This window comes from Octopus sinensis, linkage group LG27, assembly GCF_006345805.1.
Source record: "Octopus sinensis linkage group LG27, ASM634580v1, whole genome shotgun sequence".
Taxonomy (NCBI): domain Eukaryota; kingdom Metazoa; phylum Mollusca; class Cephalopoda; order Octopoda; family Octopodidae; genus Octopus; species Octopus sinensis.
The window spans coordinates 9532504-9556492 of NC_043023.1; the positions used below are offsets into that span (position 1 = coordinate 9532504).

Here is a 23989-nt window from a genome sequence, read left to right on the forward strand (position 1 = left end):
ACACCATCCTCATCATCATCATCATCATCGCCATCATCATCATCATCATCGCCATCATCATCATCATCTTCACCAACATCAACATCATCATCATCATCATCATCGCCATCATCATCATCATCATCATCATCATCATCATCATTATTCTTTTCATCACCACTTCATCCTCACTCATAATAATCTTCACTCATGATTTTCAGAATGTTCTTCGTTAAATTCTTTCACTACAGCTTATATTTCCTCTATTTCTGCATGTAATTCATTAGCGATAATATTTGAAATTTTATGACTAATCTTTATATATAAAACTGAAGTTGTGTGAAAGTCTGTCTCCTCCGATTGAGATTCCTAATTACTCCCACATTTTTCGGTGCAGTTTAACCAAAAGCGGGTATCTTATAGTCGTCATTCATATCAAGCCCTTCTGGGAATTATCGCACGTCTATGATGAGTCTACGATTTAAAAATAAAATTACCATAATTTTTTCGTTTTTTTAATGCATTGGATTCTATATCTTTGTGTAATATTATATGTATAAGCGTATGCATGTGCATATATATTTGTGTCTGAAATGTGTGGATAACATAAAAACAAATAGCTGCACAACCACTCAAACACGCACATGAATATATATATATATATATATATATATATATATATATATATATATATATATATATATATATAACACTAAGTAAGTTAGGGGTTGTGGATCCAACCCATTATGTATGTATCTTATGGTTGTCGTTTTGATAAAGTCAACATTTTAATATCCTGAAGTTGATGCACCAACTTATGTGCTACTCCATTTTCTTATTTGTAATATATATACATACATACATACATACATACATACATATATATATATATATATATATATATATATATATATATATATATATATATATATATATATATATATATATATATATATATGTATATATATATATATATATATATATATATATACATATATATATATAAATAAATATATACTATATATAAATGTATGTATATATATGTATATATATATATATATAATGTATATATATATATATATATATATATATATATATATATATAGGAACGCATATAAATATCACCGCACTGCCAGCGATATCATCTTCATCATCTACGTCATCATGATTATCATCTTCTTCATCTAATATTTTACTTCGTTATCTAATTGATTAGACATAATACTTTAAATTTTATGATTACTCTCCTCTATATTATAACTTACCAATTCTTTTATCTTACAGACGATTATCCGATAATAAAATCTCGAAAATTGAAAAAGAATCATTTGTAAATCTTCCCAAGTTACATGAGATGTAAGTTGAATCAGTTTTGTAGATATTATTTCCTTGATTTCTAAGTATCTAATATCTTCCCATCTTTGTTTCTTATCCTTCTTTTTGCTCTTTTCTAATTCACATTCTCTCTGAATGTGTGTGCGATGATTTTATGTATATTTGTGTTTGAAATGTGCGGATAACAATGCATTCCGATAAATTTTCCTGTTTCATGAAGCATCTGTTTTACTGACGGTTGTGGAGATCTGTTCTCTGATGGTCTTAGGATCTGTTCGGTGACGGTCGTAGGATCTCTAATCTGGCGGTCGTAGTATCTGTTCGCTTACAGTCGTAAAATCTGTTCGCTGAAGGTCGTAGAATCAATTCGTTGACGGTCATGGAGATTCTTGTGCTTTATATGTACTCAACAAGCTGTGATTGGCTACAGATGACTTGGCACAATTCATCCAATACGTGACCACCAAATACAGCTTCCTTGACTCACTTCATGTGGATTTGACGGCATAGAAGCAGCATCCCCTGTTCCAATATCTCACGTCTTCTGTGTTCCCCATCGACTACTTACAACTCATTTGATGAACATCATATTCGACTCTGCTTGATATAAACCTCTTTGTATATAGACAGTTATGCGATTTTGCATTTGGACCCGTTTTATACGCAAAACTATGCCTCATTACACTACTGAATAAATTTAACGATCTTGCTTTATGAAATAGCATTGTGGATATTCTTTATCAACGCCTTTATAATGAAACATTTTAAATGGATTCTCTCTAGAAACTCTCTTTGAAAATGCTAAATACATACATCTTACAACACTAACACATTTCATATCGGAGACTTTCTTCACTATGGTCATTAGTAACTCTCCAAGTTACATTGGTAACCCGCTATATTAGTGACGACTATCATCGTTATCGTTACAGCTCTTCTCACTGCTGTTATCCCAGTGGATATTGACAATTGACCATGTCGGGGCGCTTTCACTAATTTTCTCATATGCTCTCTACAAATATGGCGTGCCGGGCAAAACCCATTTCGTTTCCACTAACAATATAAACCGTGTAGGATGATTATGTAACGCACAAATATCTGGTTTGTGTAGTCGACAACCTTGAATAATAACCGCTCAAGGTCACCCACTATCTACTGGCTTACAGAATAATCTCTTTAGATATGATCTAATGACCCAACGCTGTTTGCCCAAGTCCATATTGGTGCATTCAAGGAATCCAGTTGGAAAAGAGTGGTGAGAATTGTGTCTTTAATATACACACCCGACTCTCTTAACACCTAGGCACACGCACACACATAACACGAGAAACAAAAGTGATGCAATTAATACATTAGCTAAACCTGTTGTAGCCAAATAGATTTTAGCATCGTAAAATAGTTCACCAATGATGTTAGAAAAATTTATACGAAAATATACATTTTTCACAATGGACCACATGCATCACCCAAGATAGATTATGCAGTTCTATATTTAAAAGATGAGGAATTATGTACATTATTTACATTATTTATATTCGATTATGCAACGAAAAGATAAGGGTTGTGGATTACTGCTACTTCAACTAGGAGCTTAGACACCTAATTAACAAAAACAAACGACTATCAGTATGAACGTTGTAAGGAACTGTGCTATACATAAGAAAAAACTGAGACATATATGTGAAGGAGTTGCGGATCAACGAGACTGGGCTACAACGAGATGTATCTGAAGAACCAAGGATATGCGCGAGATCAGCTATCCGCTATTTCTATGTTTATATATTGTGAGCAGGGACGATTGATTACCTTATCTATTAGGCAGGTAAAGACCCAGAAAGCACGGCCTTGCCAAGCTGGAGGGGAGTGATTTGCCCCCTTTCTCAAAAAATATAGGACACAGATTGTATGCCATTAAGCAGCTGGAAAAGACATTTTCCTTGGGTTAAAATGTAATAACACAATTATTTATGCTGTTAGAAACATACAAACACATACACGCATAATATATATATGTATATATATAAATATATATATATATATATATAAAATGTGCTGTAATATTTACAGCTGTTAATAAAATGTTTTAGTTTGAAACAATTGTACTAAATTACCGGATTCATTCTTGTTGCTTATTTTTATATATATGTAAATGGATGAATGAATTATCCTTTGTCTACTGCTAACATGGAATTCAATAAACATTTACCAGGGTAGCAAAATTCACGTGAGTAACATGGATGAAGCGACCTATTCAAAGGTAGAAACTCCGGGTTAATGTGCAATAATTTGTATAGTATAAGTAAATAAATAGAGTTGAACGATGTTATTAAAATTCATTTAATAACATCTTCGTTCAACTCCATTTATTTACTTATATATATATATATATATATATATATATATATATATACATATATACATACACACACACACACACATATATATATATATATATACATATATACATACACACACACACACATATATATGTGTGTCTGTGTGTGTGCATACACGCATATACTTACAAACAAACATTCATTCCATATACAAGATTTCAATTTGAAAATAAGCATCGTTTAATTCAGTGCAATTTATTTATATGTAGTTATATATCAGTTCCTCGAATAAGTTCTGTCCGAATTTTGAATAAAGAAAACAAGTGATCAAATGTTACATTTAGAGAGAAGAATCTTTTCCCCACGGAGTTCCCTTCTCGGTTGTGGTTGAGCTTTTTCCCTTTTACCAAGCCACTGTTTACGATGTTTAACTTTTCGATAGAAAAATCCATTTTTCGTCACCAGTCACAAGTCTATACAAAAAAGGTGAAATGAGTTCGCGAGAATGGAGAGAAGAGCAGATGTCAACTCGGGATTTGCGGCTGCTTTCGGGCAGTTCATGAGGCACCTATTTTCCACGTTTAAGAACCTTTCCAAGTTGTTGAAGAAGACGATGAACAGTTGTATGGTTTGAACTAAGCTTTATTGCCAATTCTTCAAACGATATTGCAGGATTTTCTTCTAGGAGCTTATCATCAAGCTCAACTGGACGTCCTGTTCAATCTTCATCTTCAAGGCTGAAATCTCCACTTATGAATTTTGCAAACCATCTTCTGCAAGTTCTTTCATTCTAGCATTCTTGTATGTTTCGAGTCGTTTCGGCTGCAGAATTTCCCTTTTTGTACTCATAAAGCATTGTGTGTCTTAAATACTCGTTGGATACTTCAATGTTAGAAAGGGTTTTAATTAACGAAATTTCATTTCTATTATTCTGTAAAATAATATTTAATTAGTTTAAATGTACACAAATTTATTAAAAATAATTTTTAATTCCATTAGACATTCTAATTTACTATTAAATTCCATTCAATTTTAAAAGCTGTAAAATCGGACAGAACTTATGGGATGATCTGATAGACGAACACAAACGCATGCAATGAGACACAGACAGTCACATATATACACATATATACACATATACTCACAAATATTTCTATTCGGATCTATGCAATTATGATTATCATCATAATCACCAGGATCATCTTCCTCATAACCATTACCATTTTCTTTCCAGGATTATGATTATTAATCCTTATCTATACTAATAATTACTTATGTTAACATCATCCTTATAATCATCATTATCATTATCAACAGTGATGTTATCACCATCGTTGGCAGCAATCCCACTATGATCAACATTACCAGCAATGTCAAAGCCCACACAACCACATAATCACCATCATTACTAATACCACCACCACCACTACCACCACCACCACCAGTACCACCACCACCATCACCACCATCGCAACTACCACCATCACCACCACCAACCCCACCACCATCGCTACTACCACCATCACCACCACTACCACCATCACCCACCACCATCACTATCACCACCCCCACCCCCACCCCCATCATCATCATCATCATCATCATCATCATCATCACTATTATCGTCATCATCATCAGTATTATCATCCCCACGCTCTCAAATAGTACTTGCTCTTCTAATTCTTTTCCTTCTATTTCAGCATCTAATTTATTAGATATTTATTAGATATTATAATTCATATTTTATTACAAATCTGTTCTTTGCTAATTCTAAACACTTGTCTTTTGTCTCACAGAGATTTGGCCAGGAATGAAATCTCGAAAATCGAACAAAATTCCTTCGTAAACGTTACCAGAGTAAACACCTTATAAGTCGGATCGATATTGCTGATACTATTTATACTCCATATTTCTGAACATATTTTTTCTTCCCATCTCTCTTTGTCCTTCTCTAACTCGAATTCTTTCTACAGATGTGTGCGACAGTATGTGAGAAGATGAGTGTTTCTGGGTTACATCAATGTTTGGTGTTATGTTTATAAGTGTGTGCATGTGTATATATTTGTATCTTTCAATGTGTGTATAATTATATATTCCTTTAATTTTCATTTTCTTTTTCATTTTCGTTATCCTTTTCCATATTTTTTGTGAATTATTAAGCATATCATAAACCACCTTTATTACTCTTCCAAATCCGTTGGCTATTTTCAGTCAGAAAGATCATGGGACTGTCACATTGAGTTGACTACTCTCTCTCTCTCTCTCTCTCTCTCTCTTTATATATATATATATATATATATGTACACACACACACACACACACACACACACACACACACACACACACACACACACACACATATATATATATATATATATATATATATATATATATATATATATATATATATAAATATATATATGATGTATACATGAACTCTCACATACAGATGTGTAAACTAATCTCCCTTATCTCGTTCGTCTTCTTCATTTTCTATTTCTTACGAATCTATTTTTACTTGTCTTCACGTCTTTTTCTCTTTATTTTTTCTCCTCTAACTTTTGTATTTATTTCCTTATTTGTCGCCATAATCCTCATGTTTATAGTCATGGACACAACCACCACCATCATCGTCAACATCATCATCAACTTCATCATTATTATCTCACCATCATCATCAGCAGCAATGCCACCGACACTACAAACATCATCCACCTCATCATTATACCCATCTTCATCAATATCACTATGTTCGTTATCAATCACCATCATCATCGTTGTCATTCATCATTGTCCTCATCATCTCCATCAACTTCTTTCATTTCCATTTATTTTTTCTTCTCTTCCTGCATCGTATTGATTAAATATAATATTTAATATAGTATTTCTTAGCAATTACCGTTTATTTTACAGAGATCTATCCCACAATGCAATTTCAAGTTTGGAACAAAATGCCTTCGAAACACTGACCGAAATAGAAAGATTGTAAGTTGGATGTGTCTTGCTGATACTACTTTCTGTGCATTCCCCTCTTTATTTGACGTTTCTTGACACGTCTCTAGCTGATATTCACTCTAAATATATGCGAGACTCTGTGTGAATCTTAGTGCTTGTTGTGTATATGTGATGCACTTTGTGAAGAATAACAAAGATTAAAAATTGCTGCCAACAACTATCTCCAGAATGTAAGAATATCATCGCTACGAGTTCAGAAACAGACTACTTAAAAATTTGTTCTTCACAACTCCTGATCCGGTGCACCGTGCAAGATATCCCCTAGATCTTTAAGAAAAATGAACCAGCGAATCGAATAAAAAACGCAATGATCACGAGAAAGGAGTTGCAAGAAAATTTATTAGCTTCAGGGACTAGTGTTACACTACGAACAATCAGCTATGAACTTCATAGGAATGAACTGAAGTCATGCTCTCATAGAAAAACTCCGCTGTTGTCTAAAAGGCATAGAGATGCCCGTTTAAAATTTGTTTATGAACATAAAGAAAAATCTGATACATTCTGGGAAAATGTTCTATGGACAGACGAGTCGAAAATTGAATTGTTTGGACGGAATTCGCGTAGCCATGTTTGAAGGAAAGATGGTACCGCCTATTCGCCGAAAAGGACCATCACGATCATCATCGCCAGCACCATCATCATCAACGACATCATCATCATCATCATCATCATCATCATCATCATCATCATCATCATCGCCATCATCATCATCATCATCATCATCATCATCATCATCATCATCATCATCATCATCATCATCATCGCCATCATCACCACTTCATCCTCACTCATAATAATCCTCACTCATGATTTTCAGAATGTTCTTCGTTAAATTCTTTCACTACAGCTTATATTTCCTCTATTTCTGCATGTAATTCATTAGCGATAATATTTGAAATTTTATGACTAATCTTTATATATAAAACTGAAGTTGTGTGAGAGTCTTTCTCAAACGATTTAGATTCCTAACTACTCCCACATTTTGCGGTGCAGTTTAACCAAAAGCGGGTATCTTATAGTCGTGATTCATATCAAGCCCTTCTGGGTATTAGCGCGCGTCTACGATGAGTCTACGATTTATAAATAAAATTACCATCATTTTTTCGTTTTTTTAATGCATTTTTTGCTCGGTGTATATAAGGGAAGTAACTCTCTAAAAATGCTTATGTAGTTATTTCCCTTACAAACCCGAGCAACGCCGGGCGATACTGCTAGTTTCTTATATATTATTTCGTATCAATTATCTTTTATCTTTCAGATATCTATCCCATAATAAAATCACGAAAATTGAAAACGGATCACTTCGAAATGTTCAGAACTTAGTGTCTTTGTAAGTTGGATCAGTCTTGCTAAGACTACAAACTTGACTTCCTTTCTTAAGCCTCTTTAGCCCTTCTCTAATTTTCTCGCATTTTCTCTATACATGTGTATGTCTAAGCGTGTGTGTGCGTGTGGGTGTGTGCGTGTGTCTGTTTGTGTGAAGGTTTGTGTGTGTATATATGTGTGTGTAAAGGTGTGTATGTGTGTGTGAAGGCGAGTGCATGTGAATAAGTTTGGATTCTATATCTTTGTGTAATATTATATGTATAAGCGTATGCATGTGCATATATATTTGTGTCTGAAATGTGTGGATAACTATTTTCTTTTATTGTTTCCTTTTTCCGTCAGAGATATTGAGCGTATCATAAATCTTTGCTTTGTTCTTCCAAAGAGGTTGACTTTTTCGTTGCTTTGAGAACGCGACCTGTTCACTGACAAAATTCTGTGCTGCATCTGAGAAAGTAACAGTTAGTTCATGATATATACGTACGTATGTGTGTATGTATATATATAGGTATGTATGTATGTATTAATGTATGTATGTATGTATGTATGTAAGTACATACGTACATACTTACATACATACATGCGTATAGGCATGCACACATGCATGCGCACATAGATGTACACATAATTTATTTTATTACCCTATTTACTATGTTTAAATATTTTTCGATAAATTTGCTCGTAGACTTTCTAACGGCAAGCTCTCTGTTCGCCGGATGTGATTTGCGTCTGCGCACTGGTCTGAAAAGTTAGGGTATACAGGTCATTAGATTTTCACGTGCTTCTAATGATATGTACTTCTCGGATTACAAAGGCTGCTTGCTGATGAGTCTAGCCATGGCAGATATTAATGACGACTATAAGATACCCGCTTTTGGTTAAATTGCACCGCAAAATGCAGGAGTAGTTAGGAATCTAAATCGGAGGAGACAGACTCTCACACAACTTCAGTTTTATATATAAAGATATATCTGTAAATGTATGTGTGAAGTTCACTCACCAGATAATCGACAACACGTGCCAACCTGTGTGCACATTGGGCATAATTTGAAATCACCATCATACAACGACCCCACTGCATCAAATCTCTGCAACAAGTTATACTCACGAGGCGTCTAACGTGGTTTCGAGAAATTTCAACCGTACGGCAGTTAACCCGTTAACCCGGCACCCCTCCAAAGTTAACAGAAATGGGAGATGGATATATATATATATATATATCACGTGATCACGTGACCGACCAGACCATCAGATGTTGTTACACATCGCTGGTCAAAATGCGTTCGCATTGTTTTAGCCTTCGAATGACGCCACCCCACTGGCTAAGCGAGGAGGCCAATATATATATATATATATATATATATATATATATATATATATATATATATATATATATATACACATATATATACATATATATATATATATATATATATATATATATATACATATATATACATATATATATATATATATATATATATATATATATATATATATATATATATATATATATATATATATATATATACATATATATATATATATGTATATATGTATATATATTTTTCTACATTATCTCTACTTTATTTATCAAAATAAACCCGTCTTCATATTTCTTGTTTTAACAATCCTTCTCTCCTGTTCTAATTGTTTACGTTTCACATCATCATCATCATCATCGTCAAAATGGTGAGTATCTTCCATAATTAGTAGCCCCACCAGGATCATCATCATTAAAATCTCGTCTATATCATAACTTGCCAATTCTTTTATCTTACAGACTATTATCCAACAATAATATCTCGAAAATCGAAAAAAAATCCTTCGTAAATCTTCCAGAGTTATATGAGATGTAAGTTGAATCAGTTTTGAAGATAATTTTTCTTTGATTATATATTCCTTAGCATTTAATGTATGCCCTAGATCCTGGTCTTAAATGTACTCGAAGAATCTGACTTGATCACTGTGGATAACCAGATTTCCTATTCCTCATTGGTGTCCCAGACTGATCGTGTGCTTCTCGGGTGGCAGTGTAATCCATTTTCCAGGGGCATTCACTGATATGTCGCTAACGGATTGTAGCTGAATGCTAAAGACTGGGAACCTAAAGCTATTTGGACCACCGCGTTTCCTCAGCAAAATGTATCATTACTTGGCCGCATTGAATCTCACGAGAACTCATATCTAAAATGCTTTGGGATCCTCCAACCTATCACGACTGATGTTGTTATCAGTGTCGGATCATTTATAAAGAACGTAATTTGGGTTTGCCGGTCATATGACACGTTGAGAGGCCCTAGACACTTTACCCAAATGTTAATTGCAAACACGAAAAGGTTCATTGAAATTGTACTTCTAGTGATAATGCCCTTCACAAAACTGAGCCACTCTGATTTTGTTGGGGTTCCAGAGACTCTCGAACAAAAGATGTCGTAGTTGTAGAGAAAAAGAGCTCTTGATGTTGACAGTACAGATATTTAAAAAAAAGACGCGATCACCGCACAAGCAACTACTGTTTCATTATTAATAATAATATTTTCTTTACTGACTGGTCTCAAGGTTCCCAACATAGAGGGTCTTAAAGCAGAAACACAGAAACATAAAAACAAATAGCTGTACAACCACTCAAACACGCACATGAATATATATATATATATATATATATATATATATATATATATATATATATATATATATAACACTAAGTAAGTTAGGGGTTGTGGATCCAACCCATTATGTATGTATCTTATGGTTGTCGTTTTGATAAAGTCAACATTTTAATATCCTGAAGTTGATGCACCAACTTATGTGCTACTCCATTTTCTTATTTGTAATATATATACATACATACATACATACATACATATATATATATATATATATATATATATATATATATATATATGTATGTATATATGTATATATATATATATATATATATAAATAAATATATACTATATATAAATGTATGTATATATATGTATATATATATATATATATAAATGTGTATATATATATATATATATATAGATAATATATATATATATATATATATATATATATAGGAACGCATATAAATATCACCGCACTGCCAGCGATAACATCTTCATCATCTACGTCATCATGATTATCATCTTCTTCATCTAATATTTTACTTCGTTATCTAATTGATTAGACATAATACTTTAAATTTTATGATTACTCTCCTCTATATTATAACTTACCAATTCTTTTTATCTTACAGACGATTATCCGATAATAAAATCTCGAAAATTGAAAAAGAATCATTTGTAAATCTTCCCAAGTTACATGAGATGTAAGTTGAATCAGTTTTGTAGATATTATTTCCTTGATTTCTAAGTATCTAATATCTTCCCATCTTTGTTTCTTATCCTTCTTTTTGCTCTTTTCTAATTCACATTCTCTCTGAATGTGTGTGCCATGATATTATGTATATTTGTGTTTGAAATGTGCGGATAAACGTCTTCTTCATTTTCTATTTCTTACAAATCAAGTTTTACTTGTCTTCACGTCTTTTGCTCTTTATTTTTTCTCCTCTAACTTTTGTATTTATTTCCTTATTTGTCGCCATAATCCTCATGTTTATAGTCATGGACACAACCACCACCATCATCGTCAACATCATCATCAACTTCATCATTATTATCTCACCATCATCAGCAGCATCAATGCCACCGACGCTATAAACATCATCCACCTCATCATTATACCCATCTTCAACAATATCTCTATCTTCGTTATCAATCACCATCATCGTCGTTGTCATTCATCATTGTCATCATCTTCTTCATCAACCTCTTCCACCTCTTCCATTTATTTTTTCGTCTCTTCCTGCATCGTATTGATTAAATATAATATTTAATATAGTATTTCTTAGCAATTACCGTTTATTTTACAGAGATCTATCCCACAATGCAATTTCAAGTTTGGAACAAAATGCCTTCGAAACACTGACCAAATTAAAAACATTGTAAGTTGGATGTGTCTTGCTGATGCTACTTTCTGTGCATTCCCCTCTTTATTTGACGTTTCTTGACACGTCTCTAGCTGATATTCACTCTAAATATGTGCGAGACTCTGTGTGAATCTTAGTGCTTGTTGTGTATAGCTGATGCACTTTGTGAAGAATAAAAATTGCTGCCAACAACTATCCCCAGAATGTAAGAATATCATCACTACGGGTTCAGAAACAGACTACTAAAAAATTTGTTCTTCACAACCTGATCCGGTGCACCGTGCAAGATTTCCCCTAGATCTTTAAGGAAAATGAACCAGCGAATCGAATAAAAAACGCAATGATCACGAGAAAGGAGTTGCAAGAAAATTTATTAGCTTCAGGGACTAGTGTTACACTACGAACAATCAGCAATGAACTTCATAGGAATGAACTGAAGTCATGCTCACATAGAAAAACTCCGCTGTTGTCTAAAAGGCATAGAGATGCCCGTTTAAAATTTGTTTACGAACATAAAGGATAAATCTGATAAATTCTGGGAAAATGTTCTATGGACAGACGAGTCGAAAATTGAATTGTTTGGAGCAATGTTTGGAGGAAAGATGGTACCGCCTATTCTCCGAAAAGGACCATCACGATCATCATCGCCAGCACCATCATCATCAACGACACCATCCTCCTCATCATCATCATCATCGCCATCATCATCATCATCATCGCCATCATCATCATCATCTTCACCAACATCAACATCATCATCATCATCATCATCGCCATCATCATCATCATCATCATCATCATCATCATCATCATTATTCTTTTCATCACCACTTCATCCTCACTCATAATAATCTTCACTCATGATTTTCAGAATGTTCTTCGTTAAATTCTTTCACTACAGCTTATATTTCCTCTATTTCTGCATGTAATTCATTAGCGATAATATTTGAAATTTTATGACTAATCTTTATATATAAAACTGAAGTTGTGTGAAAGTCTGTCTCCTCCGATTGAGATTCCTAATTACTCCCACATTTTTCGGTGCAGTTTAACCAAAAGCGGGTATCTTATAGTCGTCATTCATATCAAGCCCTTCTGGGAATTATCGCACGTCTACGATGAGTCTACGATTTAAAAATAAAATTACCATAATTTTTTCGTTTTTTTAATGCATTGGATTCTATATCTTTGTGTAATATTATATGTATAAGCGTATGCATGTGCATATATATTTGTGTCTGAAATGTGTGGATAACATAAAAACAAATAGCTGCACAACCACTCAAACACGCACATGATATATATATATATATATATATATATATATATATATATATATATATATATAACACTAAGTAAGTTAGGGGTTGTGGATCCAACCCATTATGTATGTATCTTATGGTTGTCGTTTTGATAAAGTCAACATTTTAATATCCTGAAGTTGATGCACCAACTTATGTGCTACTCCATTTTCTTATTTGTAATATATATACATACATACATACATACATACATACATATATATATATATATATATATATATATATATATAGGAACGCATATAAATATCACCGCACTGCCAGCGATATCATCTTCATCATCTACGTCATCATGATTATCATCTTCTTCATCTAATATTTTACTTCGTTATCTAATTGATTAGACATAATACTTTAAATTTTATGATTACTCTCCTCTATATTATAACTTACCAATTCTTTTATCTTACAGACGATTATCCGATAATAAAATCTCGAAAATTGAAAAAGAATCATTTGTAAATCTTCCCAAGTTACATGAGATGTAAGTTGAATCAGTTTTGTAGATATTATTTCCTTGATTTCTAAGTATCTAATATCTTCCCATCTTTGTTTCTTATCCTTCTTTTTGCTCTTTTCTAATTCACATTCTCTCTGAATGTGTGTGCGATGATTTTATGTATATTTGTGTTTGAAATGTGCGGATAACAATGCATTCCGATAAATTTTCCTGTTTCATGAAGCATCTGTTTTACTGACGGTTGTGGAGATCTGTTCTCTGATGGTCTTAGGATCTGTTCGGTGACGGTCGTAGGATCTCTAATCTGGCGGTCGTAGTATCTGTTCGCTTACAGTCGTAAAATCTGTTCGCTGAAGGTCGTAGAATCAATTCGTTGACGGTCATGGAGATTCTTGTGCTTTATATGTACTCAACAAGCTGTGATTGGCTACAGATGACTTGGCACAATTCATCCAATACGTGACCACCAAATACAGCTTCCTTGACTCACTTCATGTGGATTTGACGGCATAGAAGCAGCATCCCCTGTTCCAATATCTCACGTCTTCTGTGTTCCCCATCGACTACTTACAACTCATTTGATGAACATCATATTCGACTCTGCTTGATATAAACCTCTTTGTATATAGACAGTTATGCGATTTTGCATTTGGACCCGTTTTATACGCAAAACTATGCCTCATTACACTACTGAATAAATTTAACGATCTTGCTTTATGAAATAGCATTGTGGATATTCTTTATCAACGCCTTTATAATGAAACATTTTAAATGGATTCTCTCTAGAAACTCTCTTTGAAAATGCTAAATACATACATCTTACAACACTAACACATTTCATATCGGAGACTTTCTTCACTATGGTCATTAGTAACTCTCCAAGTTACATTGGTAACCCGCTATATTAGTGACGACTATCATCGTTATCGTTACAGCTCTTCTCACTGCTGTTATCCCAGTGGATATTGACAATTGACCATGTCGGGGCGCTTTCACTAATTTTCTCATATGCTCTCTACAAATATGGCGTGCCGGGCAAAACCCATTTCGTTTCCACTAACAATATAAACCGTGTAGGATGATTATGTAACGCACAAATATCTGGTTTGTGTAGTCGACAACCTTGAATAATAACCGCTCAAGGTCACCCACTATCTACTGGCTTACAGAATAATCTCTTTAGATATGATCTAATGACCCAACGCTGTTTGCCCAAGTCCATATTGGTGCATTCAAGGAATCCAGTTGGAAAAGAGTGGTGAGAATTGTGTCTTTAATATACACACCCGACTCTCTTAACACCTAGGCACACGCACACACATAACACGAGAAACAAAAGTGATGCAATTAATACATTAGCTAAACCTGTTGTAGCCAAATAGATTTTAGCATCGTAAAATAGTTCACCAATGATGTTAGAAAAATTTATACGAAAATATACATTTTTCACAATGGACCACATGCATCACCCAAGATAGATTATGCAGTTCTATATTTAAAAGATGAGGAATTATGTACATTATTTACATTATTTATATTTGATTATGCAACGAAAAGATAAGGGTTGTGGATTACTGCTACTTCAACTAGGAGCTTAGACACCTAATTAACAAAAACAAACGACTATCAGTATGAACGTTGTAAGGAACTGTGCTATACATAAGAAAAAACTGAGACATATATGTGAAGGAGTTGCGGATCAACGAGACTGGGCTACAACGAGATGTATCTGAAGAACCAAGGATATGCGCGAGATCAGCTATCCGCTATTTCTATGTTTATATATTGTGAGCAGGGACGATTGATTACCTTATCTATTAGGCAGGTAAAGACCCAGAAAGCACGGCCTTGCCAAGCTGGAGGGGAGTGATTTGCCCCCTTTCTCAAAAAATATAGGACACAGATTGTATGCCATTAAGCAGCTGGAAAAGACATTTTCCTTGGGTTAAAATGTAATAACACAATTATTTATGCTGTTAGAAACATACAAACACATACACGCATAATATATATATGTATATATATAAATATATATATATATATATATAAAATGTGCTGTAATATTTACAGCTGTTAATAAAATGTTTTAGTTTGAAACAATTGTACTAAATTACCGGATTCATTCTTGTTGCTTATTTTTATATATATGTAAATGGATGAATGAATTATCCTTTGTCTACTGCTAACATGGAATTCAATAAACATTTACCAGGGTAGCAAAATTCACGTGAGTAACATGGATGAAGCGACCTATTCAAAGGTAGAAACTCCGGGTTAATGTGCAATAATTTGTATAGTATAAGTAAATAAATAGAGTTGAACGATGTTATTAAAATTCATTTAATAACATCTTCGTTCAACTCCATTTATTTACTTATATATATATATATATATATATATATATATATATACATATATACATACACACACACACACACATATATATATATATATATACATATATACATACACACACACACACATATATATGTGTGTCTGTGTGTGTGCATACACGCATATACTTACAAACAAACATTCATTCCATATACAAGATTTCAATTTGAAAATAAGCATCGTTTAATTCAGTGCAATTTATTTATATGTAGTTATATATCAGTTCCTCGAATAAGTTCTGTCCGAATTTTGAATAAAGAAAACAAGTGATCAAATGTTACATTTAGAGAGAAGAATCTTTTCCCCACGGAGTTCCCTTCTCGGTTGTGGTTGAGCTTTTTCCCTTTTACCAAGCCACTGTTTACGATGTTTAACTTTTCGATAGAAAAATCCATTTTTCGTCACCAGTCACAAGTCTATACAAAAAAGGTGAAATGAGTTCGCGAGAATGGAGAGAAGAGCAGATGTCAACTCGGGATTTGCGGCTGCTTTCGGGCAGTTCATGAGGCACCTATTTTCCACGTTTAAGAACCTTTCCAAGTTGTTGAAGAAGACGATGAACAGTTGTATGGTTTGAACTAAGCTTTATTGCCAATTCTTCAAACGATATTGCATGATTTTCTTCTAGGAGCTTATCATCAAGCTCAACTGGACGTCCTGTTCAATCTTCATCTTCAAGGCTGAAATCTCCACTTATGAATTTTGCAAACCATCTTCTGCAAGTTCTTTCATTCTAGCATTCTTGTATGTTTCGAGTCGTTTCGGCTGCAGAATTTCCCTTTTTGTACTCATAAAGCATTGTGTGTCTTAAATACTCGTTGGATACTTCAATGTTAGAAAGGGTTTTAATTAACGAAATTTCATTTCTATTATTCTGTAAAATAATATTTAATTAGTTTAAATGTACACAAATTTATTAAAAATAATTTTTAATTCCATTAGACATTCTAATTTACTATTAAATTCCATTCAATTTTAAAAGCTGTAAAATCGGACAGAACTTATGGGATGATCTGATAGACGAACACAAACGCATGCAATGAGACACAGACAGTCACATATATACACATATATACACATATACTCACAAATATTTCTATTCGGATCTATGCAATTATGATTATCATCATAATCACCAGGATCATCTTCCTCATAACCATTACCATTTTCTTTCCAGGATTATGATTATTAATCCTTATCTATACTAATAATTACTTATGTTAACATCATCCTTATAATCATCATTATCATTATCAACAGTGATGTTATCACCATCGTTGGCAGCAATCCCACTATGATCAACATTACCAGCAATGTCAAAGCCCACACAACCACATAATCACCATCATTACTAATACCACCACCACCACTACCACCACCACCACCAGTACCACCACCACCATCACCACCATCGCAACTACCACCATCACCACCACCAACCCCACCACCATCGCTACTACCACCATCACCACCACTACCACCATCACCCACCACCATCACTATCACCACCCCCACCCCCACCCCCATCATCATCATCATCATCATCATCATCATCATCACTATTATCGTCATCATCATCAGTATTATCATCCCCACGCTCTCAAATAGTACTTGCTCTTCTAATTCTTTTCCTTCTATTTCAGCATCTAATTTATTAGATATTTATTAGATATTATAATTCATATTTTATTACAAATCTGTTCTTTGCTAATTCTAAACACTTGTCTTTTGTCTCACAGAGATTTGGCCAGGAATGAAATCTCGAAAATCGAACAAAATTCCTTCGTAAACGTTACCAGAGTAAACACCTTATAAGTCGGATCGATATTGCTGATACTATTTATACTCCATATTTCTGAACATATTTTTTCTTCCCATCTCTCTTTGTCCTTCTCTAACTCGAATTCTTTCTACAGATGTGTGCGACAGTATGTGAGAAGATGAGTGTTTCTGGGTTACATCAATGTTTGGTGTTATGTTTATAAGTGTGTGCATGTGTATATATTTGTATCTTTCAATGTGTGTATAATTATATATTCCTTTAATTTTCATTTTCTTTTTCATTTTCGTTATCCTTTTCCATATTTTTTTGTGAATTATTAAGCATATCATAAACCACCTTTATTACTCTTCCAAATCGGTTGGCTATTTTCAGTCAGAAAGATCATGGGACTGTCACATTGAGTTGACTGCTCTCTCTCTCTCTCTCTCTCTCTCTTTATATATATATATATATATATATATATATGTACACACACACACACACACACACACACACACACACACACACACATATATATATATATATATATATGATGTATACATGAACTCTCACATACAGATGTGTAAACTAATCTCCCTTATCTCGTCCGTCTTCTTCATTTTCTATTTCTTACAAATCAAGTTTTACTTGTCTTCACGTCTTTTTCTCTTTATTTTTTCTCCTCTAACTTTTGTATTTATTTCCTTATTTGTCGCCATAATCCTCATGTTTATAGTCATGGACACAACCACCACCATCATCGTCAACATCATCATCAACTTCATCATTATTATCTCACCATCATCAGCAGCATCAATGCCACCGACGCTATAAACATCATCCACCTCATCATTATACCCATCTTCAACAATATCTCTATCTTCGTTATCAATCACCATCATCGTAGTTGTCATTCATCATTGTCATCATCTTCTTCATCAACTTCTTCCATTTCCATTTGTTTATTTTTTCGTCTCTTCCTGCATCGTATTGATTAAATATAATATTTAATATAGTATTTCTTAGCAATTACCGTTTATTTTACAGAGATCTATCCCACAATGCAATTTCAAGTTTGGAACAAAATGCCTTCGAAACACTGACCGAAATAGAAAGATTGTAAGTTGGATGTGTCTTGCTGATACTACTTTTTGATTGTGCATTCACCTCTTTATTTGACGTTTCTTGACACGTCTCTAGCTGATATTCACTCTAAATATATGCGAGACTCTGTGTGAATGTGTGTGAAAATTTTTGTGTATGTTGTGTATATCCGTGTTTGATATTATTTGTATAAGTGTGTTTATGTGTCTATCTATGTTTGCGTCCATCAGTTTGCCTATGACGGTCTATCCTTTATTTTCTTCATTTCCTTTCCTGTGTTTAATTATTGTTTTTTATTTGAGGTATAAAATGAAAACCATTGACAAAACTTTTTTGCTCTTCCAATGATGTTGACATTTTCCGACTGAAAAATCTTTCTCTGCTTCTTATACATCAACGTGTCTTTTACTCTTTTACTTGTGTCAGTCCTTTGACTGTGGCCATGCTGGAGCACCTCCTTTAGTCGAGCAACTCGACCCCGGGACTTATTCCTTGTAAGCCCAGTACTTATTCTATCGGTCTCTTTTTGCCGAACCGCTAAGTGACGGGGTGATAAAAACACCAGCATCGGTTGTCAAGCAATGCTAGGGGGACAAACACAGACACACAAACATACACGCACACATACATACATACATACATATATATATATATATATATATATACATATATATACAAACGGATTAAGTCGATTACATCGACCCCAGTGCGAAACTGGTACTTAATTTATCGATCCCGAAAGGATGAAAGGCAAATTCAACCTCGGCTGAATTTGAACTCAGAACGTAACGGCAGACGAAATACGGCTACGCACTTCGCCCGGCGTGCTAACGTTTCTGCCCATCTCATCATCATAATCTTTACTCATCATGAACATCAACCAATTCTCACACATTTACCTCTCTGCTCTTTTCTTCCAGCATCTCATTGATTAAACTCTATAGTTAATATTTATCATTTCTTCTTTTTTTATCTTACAGAGATCTATCCAATAATAACATGTCGAGTGTTACACAAGGAGCTTTCGAAAACCTTTACAATTTAAAGCATTTGTAAGTTGTCTCTCTCTTTCTGATATTAATTCCCTGATTGTATCTTTCTGAATATTTAACATCTTCCCATCTTCCTTTCTCCACCCTCTCTTTGTGTTTTATAACTCACATTTTCTCTGATTTTGTGTGGGACATCGTGGTTGAAGGAAAGTGAGTGTCTTTGATTTTGTGCATAACTATATAATGATTTTCTTTTCTTCATTCTCTCTTTTACTCTTTTGACTGCGGCCATGCTGGAGCACCGCCTTTAATCGAGCAACTCGACCCCGGGACTTATTCTTTTTGTAAGCCCAGTACTTATTCTATCGGTCTCTTTTTGCCGAACCGCTAAGTGACGGGGACGTAAACACACCAGCATTGGTTGTCAAGCAATGCTAGGGGAACAAACACAGACACACAAACACACACACATACATATATATATATATACATATATACGACAGGCTTCTTTCAGTTTCCGTCAACCAAATCCACTCACAAGGCATTGGTCGACCCGGGGCTATAGCAGAAGACACTTGGCCAAGGTGCCACGCAGTGGGACTGAACCCGGAACCATGTGGTTGGTTAGCAAGCTACTTACCACACAGCCACTCCTGCGCCTACTTTACTTTCTTAGTTTTTTTTCCCCCAATATTGCCGCCAACAACTGTCAGAAATATCATTGCAACGATCTTAGATGCTAAAGTAACTTATAAGGGAGGTAAACTCAGAGAAAGACTTCCTAACTGAAATTAGTATGGATAGACTCTACTCAAAAGAAACTTATAAATAACTAGGTACAAACGGAGATGGAAGTATGAAGATAATGCAAAAGTAGTACTACTTGCGAATATTTCTCGTAATGTATTGCTGCCATCTAAATCATTTTTAGAAAATTGTTGGAGGAAACACGTCAAATTCTAACATAAAAAAGAAACTTGTTAACGACAGACGGAACGTGTTTATCTTTTAAACACGTTTCAAAATATTTGTCTAGAAAATATAATTAATTAAATTGAATTCATTATATGCAGGATTATTTGGTATTAAACATTAACTAGTTTAGATAATTAACTGATATATTGTTATATAATCTTTAGAATATATATATATATATATATATATATATATATATATATATATATAATATATATATATATATATATATATATATATATATATATATATATATATATATATATATATATATAGGCGCAGGAGTGGCTGTGTGGTAAATAGCTTGCTAACCAACCACATGGTTCCGGGTTCAGTCCCACTGCGTGGCACCTTGGCCAAGTGTCTTCTACTATAGCCTCGGGCCGACCAATGCCTTGTGAGTGGATTTGGTAGACGGAAACTGAAAGAAGCCCGTCGTATATATGTATATATATATATGTGTGTGTTTGTGTGTCTGTGTTTGTCCCCCTAGCATTGCTTGACAATCGATGCTGGTGTGTTTACGTCCCCGTCACTTAGCGGTTCGGCAAAAGAGACCGATAGAATAAGTACTGGGCTTACAAAGAATAAGTCCCGGGGTCGATTTGCTCGACTAAAGGTGGTGCTCCAGCATGGCCACAGTCAAATGACTGAAACAAGTAAAAGAGTAAAAGAGTAAAAGAGTAAAAGAGTATATATATATATATATATATATATATATATATATATATATATATATATATATATATGTAAAAAAATACAAACTGCGACAAGAACGCAAAACATTTAGAAGACGATACAAAAAAACAAGGACGGGACATTCGACGCCTTCAATCTTCAGTCAAGAACCGGATCATCCTCGCAATTTCGGCTGATTAATCTTGAGATTGTTCCGATCTGGCCAGCCCCAAAGGAAAATCTAAGCCAAGCGCATTAGATTCCTTGGACGAAAGCCTCGAATGTATACAAAACAAGGACGGAAAAACGGACGATGTTACACGAATAAGAATACAAAAATACGTAAAAACAATAATGATAATAATAATAACTAAAACAGGACGTCACAGAAAGGCGTCTTTTCGACGGTGTGTAAGAGTTTGTGTGTGTAAGAGAGCTTATGTATGTGTTTGTATGTATCTATTAGTATGTGTATATAAGTCATTGTATTTATGTATATATTATAGAAAACTATTACAAAATTATTCCTTTACGTTATTTTAATAAAAGTATATTAAAAAATTAGTGGATATGTATATATATCTATGTATGAGAATCTATGTGTGTGGACGTGGACGTATAGTTATATATATGTGAATGTATATATATATATATATACATGCAAATATGTGCACATCAACGTTCGCATATATGTATATGTACGAGCATGTGACGTGTGCATGCCTGCACATGTATATAAGCATATGTGGATGTACATTTAGCCGTGCATGCATGTATATGTATGTGTATGTATGCATGTATGTGCGTGCATGTATGTTTATATGTATGTGTGTGTATGTATTTTTTCCATATGTATTTGTAAATGTATATGTATGAGTAAATTATTTTTCTAATAGATATATTATGGTATTTTATTTCTTAATGATATTTATTAGTAATGTAATTAAATCAAACTGTGATTTTATCTATTTCATTCCTTTATGTGATTTTAAAATTATCTTCAATATATAATATATATGTACGGATATATATATATATATATAATATATATATATATAGGTACAATAAATTCAGGGTGAATACTTGATAAGTGTAAGCACCTGGTTTAAAGCTCTCTTCAGCCGCATGTGTTGTTTTTTTTATTTCATTTGATGAATATATATATATATATATATATATACATGGTGTGTGTGTGTGTACATAAATATATGTATGTGTCTATGTGTATGTGTATGTCTATATATATATATTTTTATATATATATATATTTATATATATATATACATACGTATATATATGTATATATATATTATGTATGTATATGTGTATATATTTATACATATATGTATTTATGCATTTATGTATGTGTTTATATCTTTGTAGTATTATAACATTGAATTATTATCATTTAGATAAAAATTATTCTTGCATACATATTTATTTTACACCGTATCAAAAACAAACTTTTTAAATTACTTAATTACTTTTTTGTAATTATCTTCTTTTAATACATCATATATGCCTATATATATATATATGCCTATATATATATATATAGGCACACATTTCTTGCATACAATTGAAACCTAAGATAATTAACCCCTTGATGTCCTAAGAGAGGAAAAAATTTTTAAAAAATTTTTGAGAAAATTTTGAAAAAATCTTTGAATTAAATTTGCAAGGGGAAATTACTCCCCTTTTAGCGTATGGTCTGCTACTTTTTTAGAAGCAATATCAGGAATTATATTCTCCTTGATTTGACAAGTCATCTGTTTACAAGCTGACCACAGACGGACACACAGACACGGGCTTCTATCAGCTGCCTGACCAACAAAATCAGCAGTTCTCTTTCCCTCTACCCGCTGCCTGACAGACTCCCACACATACACAGGCGCGCACACACATACATGTAGGTAGGGTCCCACACCTATATAAGATAGCCTTAATTCTTAAAACAATCCGAACATTAACATTAGTTATACAGAATATATTCACACCCTTTGGTTTTCAGTATTTCTTCCACTAACAGGTTTGACCGCAGTCTGACCTTGATTTATTCCAACGGACTTTTTCGTCGGCGTCCACCCCCACCCCCGACGTCAACGCACATTGAGAGACAGTTTTGTGCTTTTTCATGGGCTCCTAAGGAGCGTTTTGTTCGAATACCTTGCTGCGCATTTGTTTTGGATTTTTAAATTCCTGGATTTTCCTGAAGAGAATGCTGCAAAATGGTCTCCTTATTCAATCCGAATTTGGAAATTTGCGGCCTTTGAAACATGTGTAGAAAATAATAAAAGGAATTCTGTAGAATCTTCGTTCAGCTCCATTTCTTCCC

At 33.5% G+C, this 23989-nt stretch overlaps 1 protein-coding gene across 1 annotated transcript in view; it reads left to right on the plus strand.

Annotated features, from left to right (window-relative positions):
• LOC115224954 (adhesion G protein-coupled receptor A2-like) overlaps positions 1-23989 on the plus strand; it is a 91981-nt gene that overhangs the window by 20927 nt on the left and 47065 nt on the right. The window contains exons 12-18 of the mRNA XM_036513864.1: positions 6564-6635; positions 7924-7995; positions 9775-9846; positions 11239-11310; positions 13702-13773; positions 18953-19024; positions 19990-20061. Of these exons, the coding sequence (XP_036369757.1) occupies positions 6564-6635; positions 7924-7995; positions 9775-9846; positions 11239-11310; positions 13702-13773; positions 18953-19024; positions 19990-20061 (504 nt within the window). The remainder of the gene's footprint in view (positions 1-6563; positions 6636-7923; positions 7996-9774; positions 9847-11238; positions 11311-13701; positions 13774-18952; positions 19025-19989; positions 20062-23989) is intronic.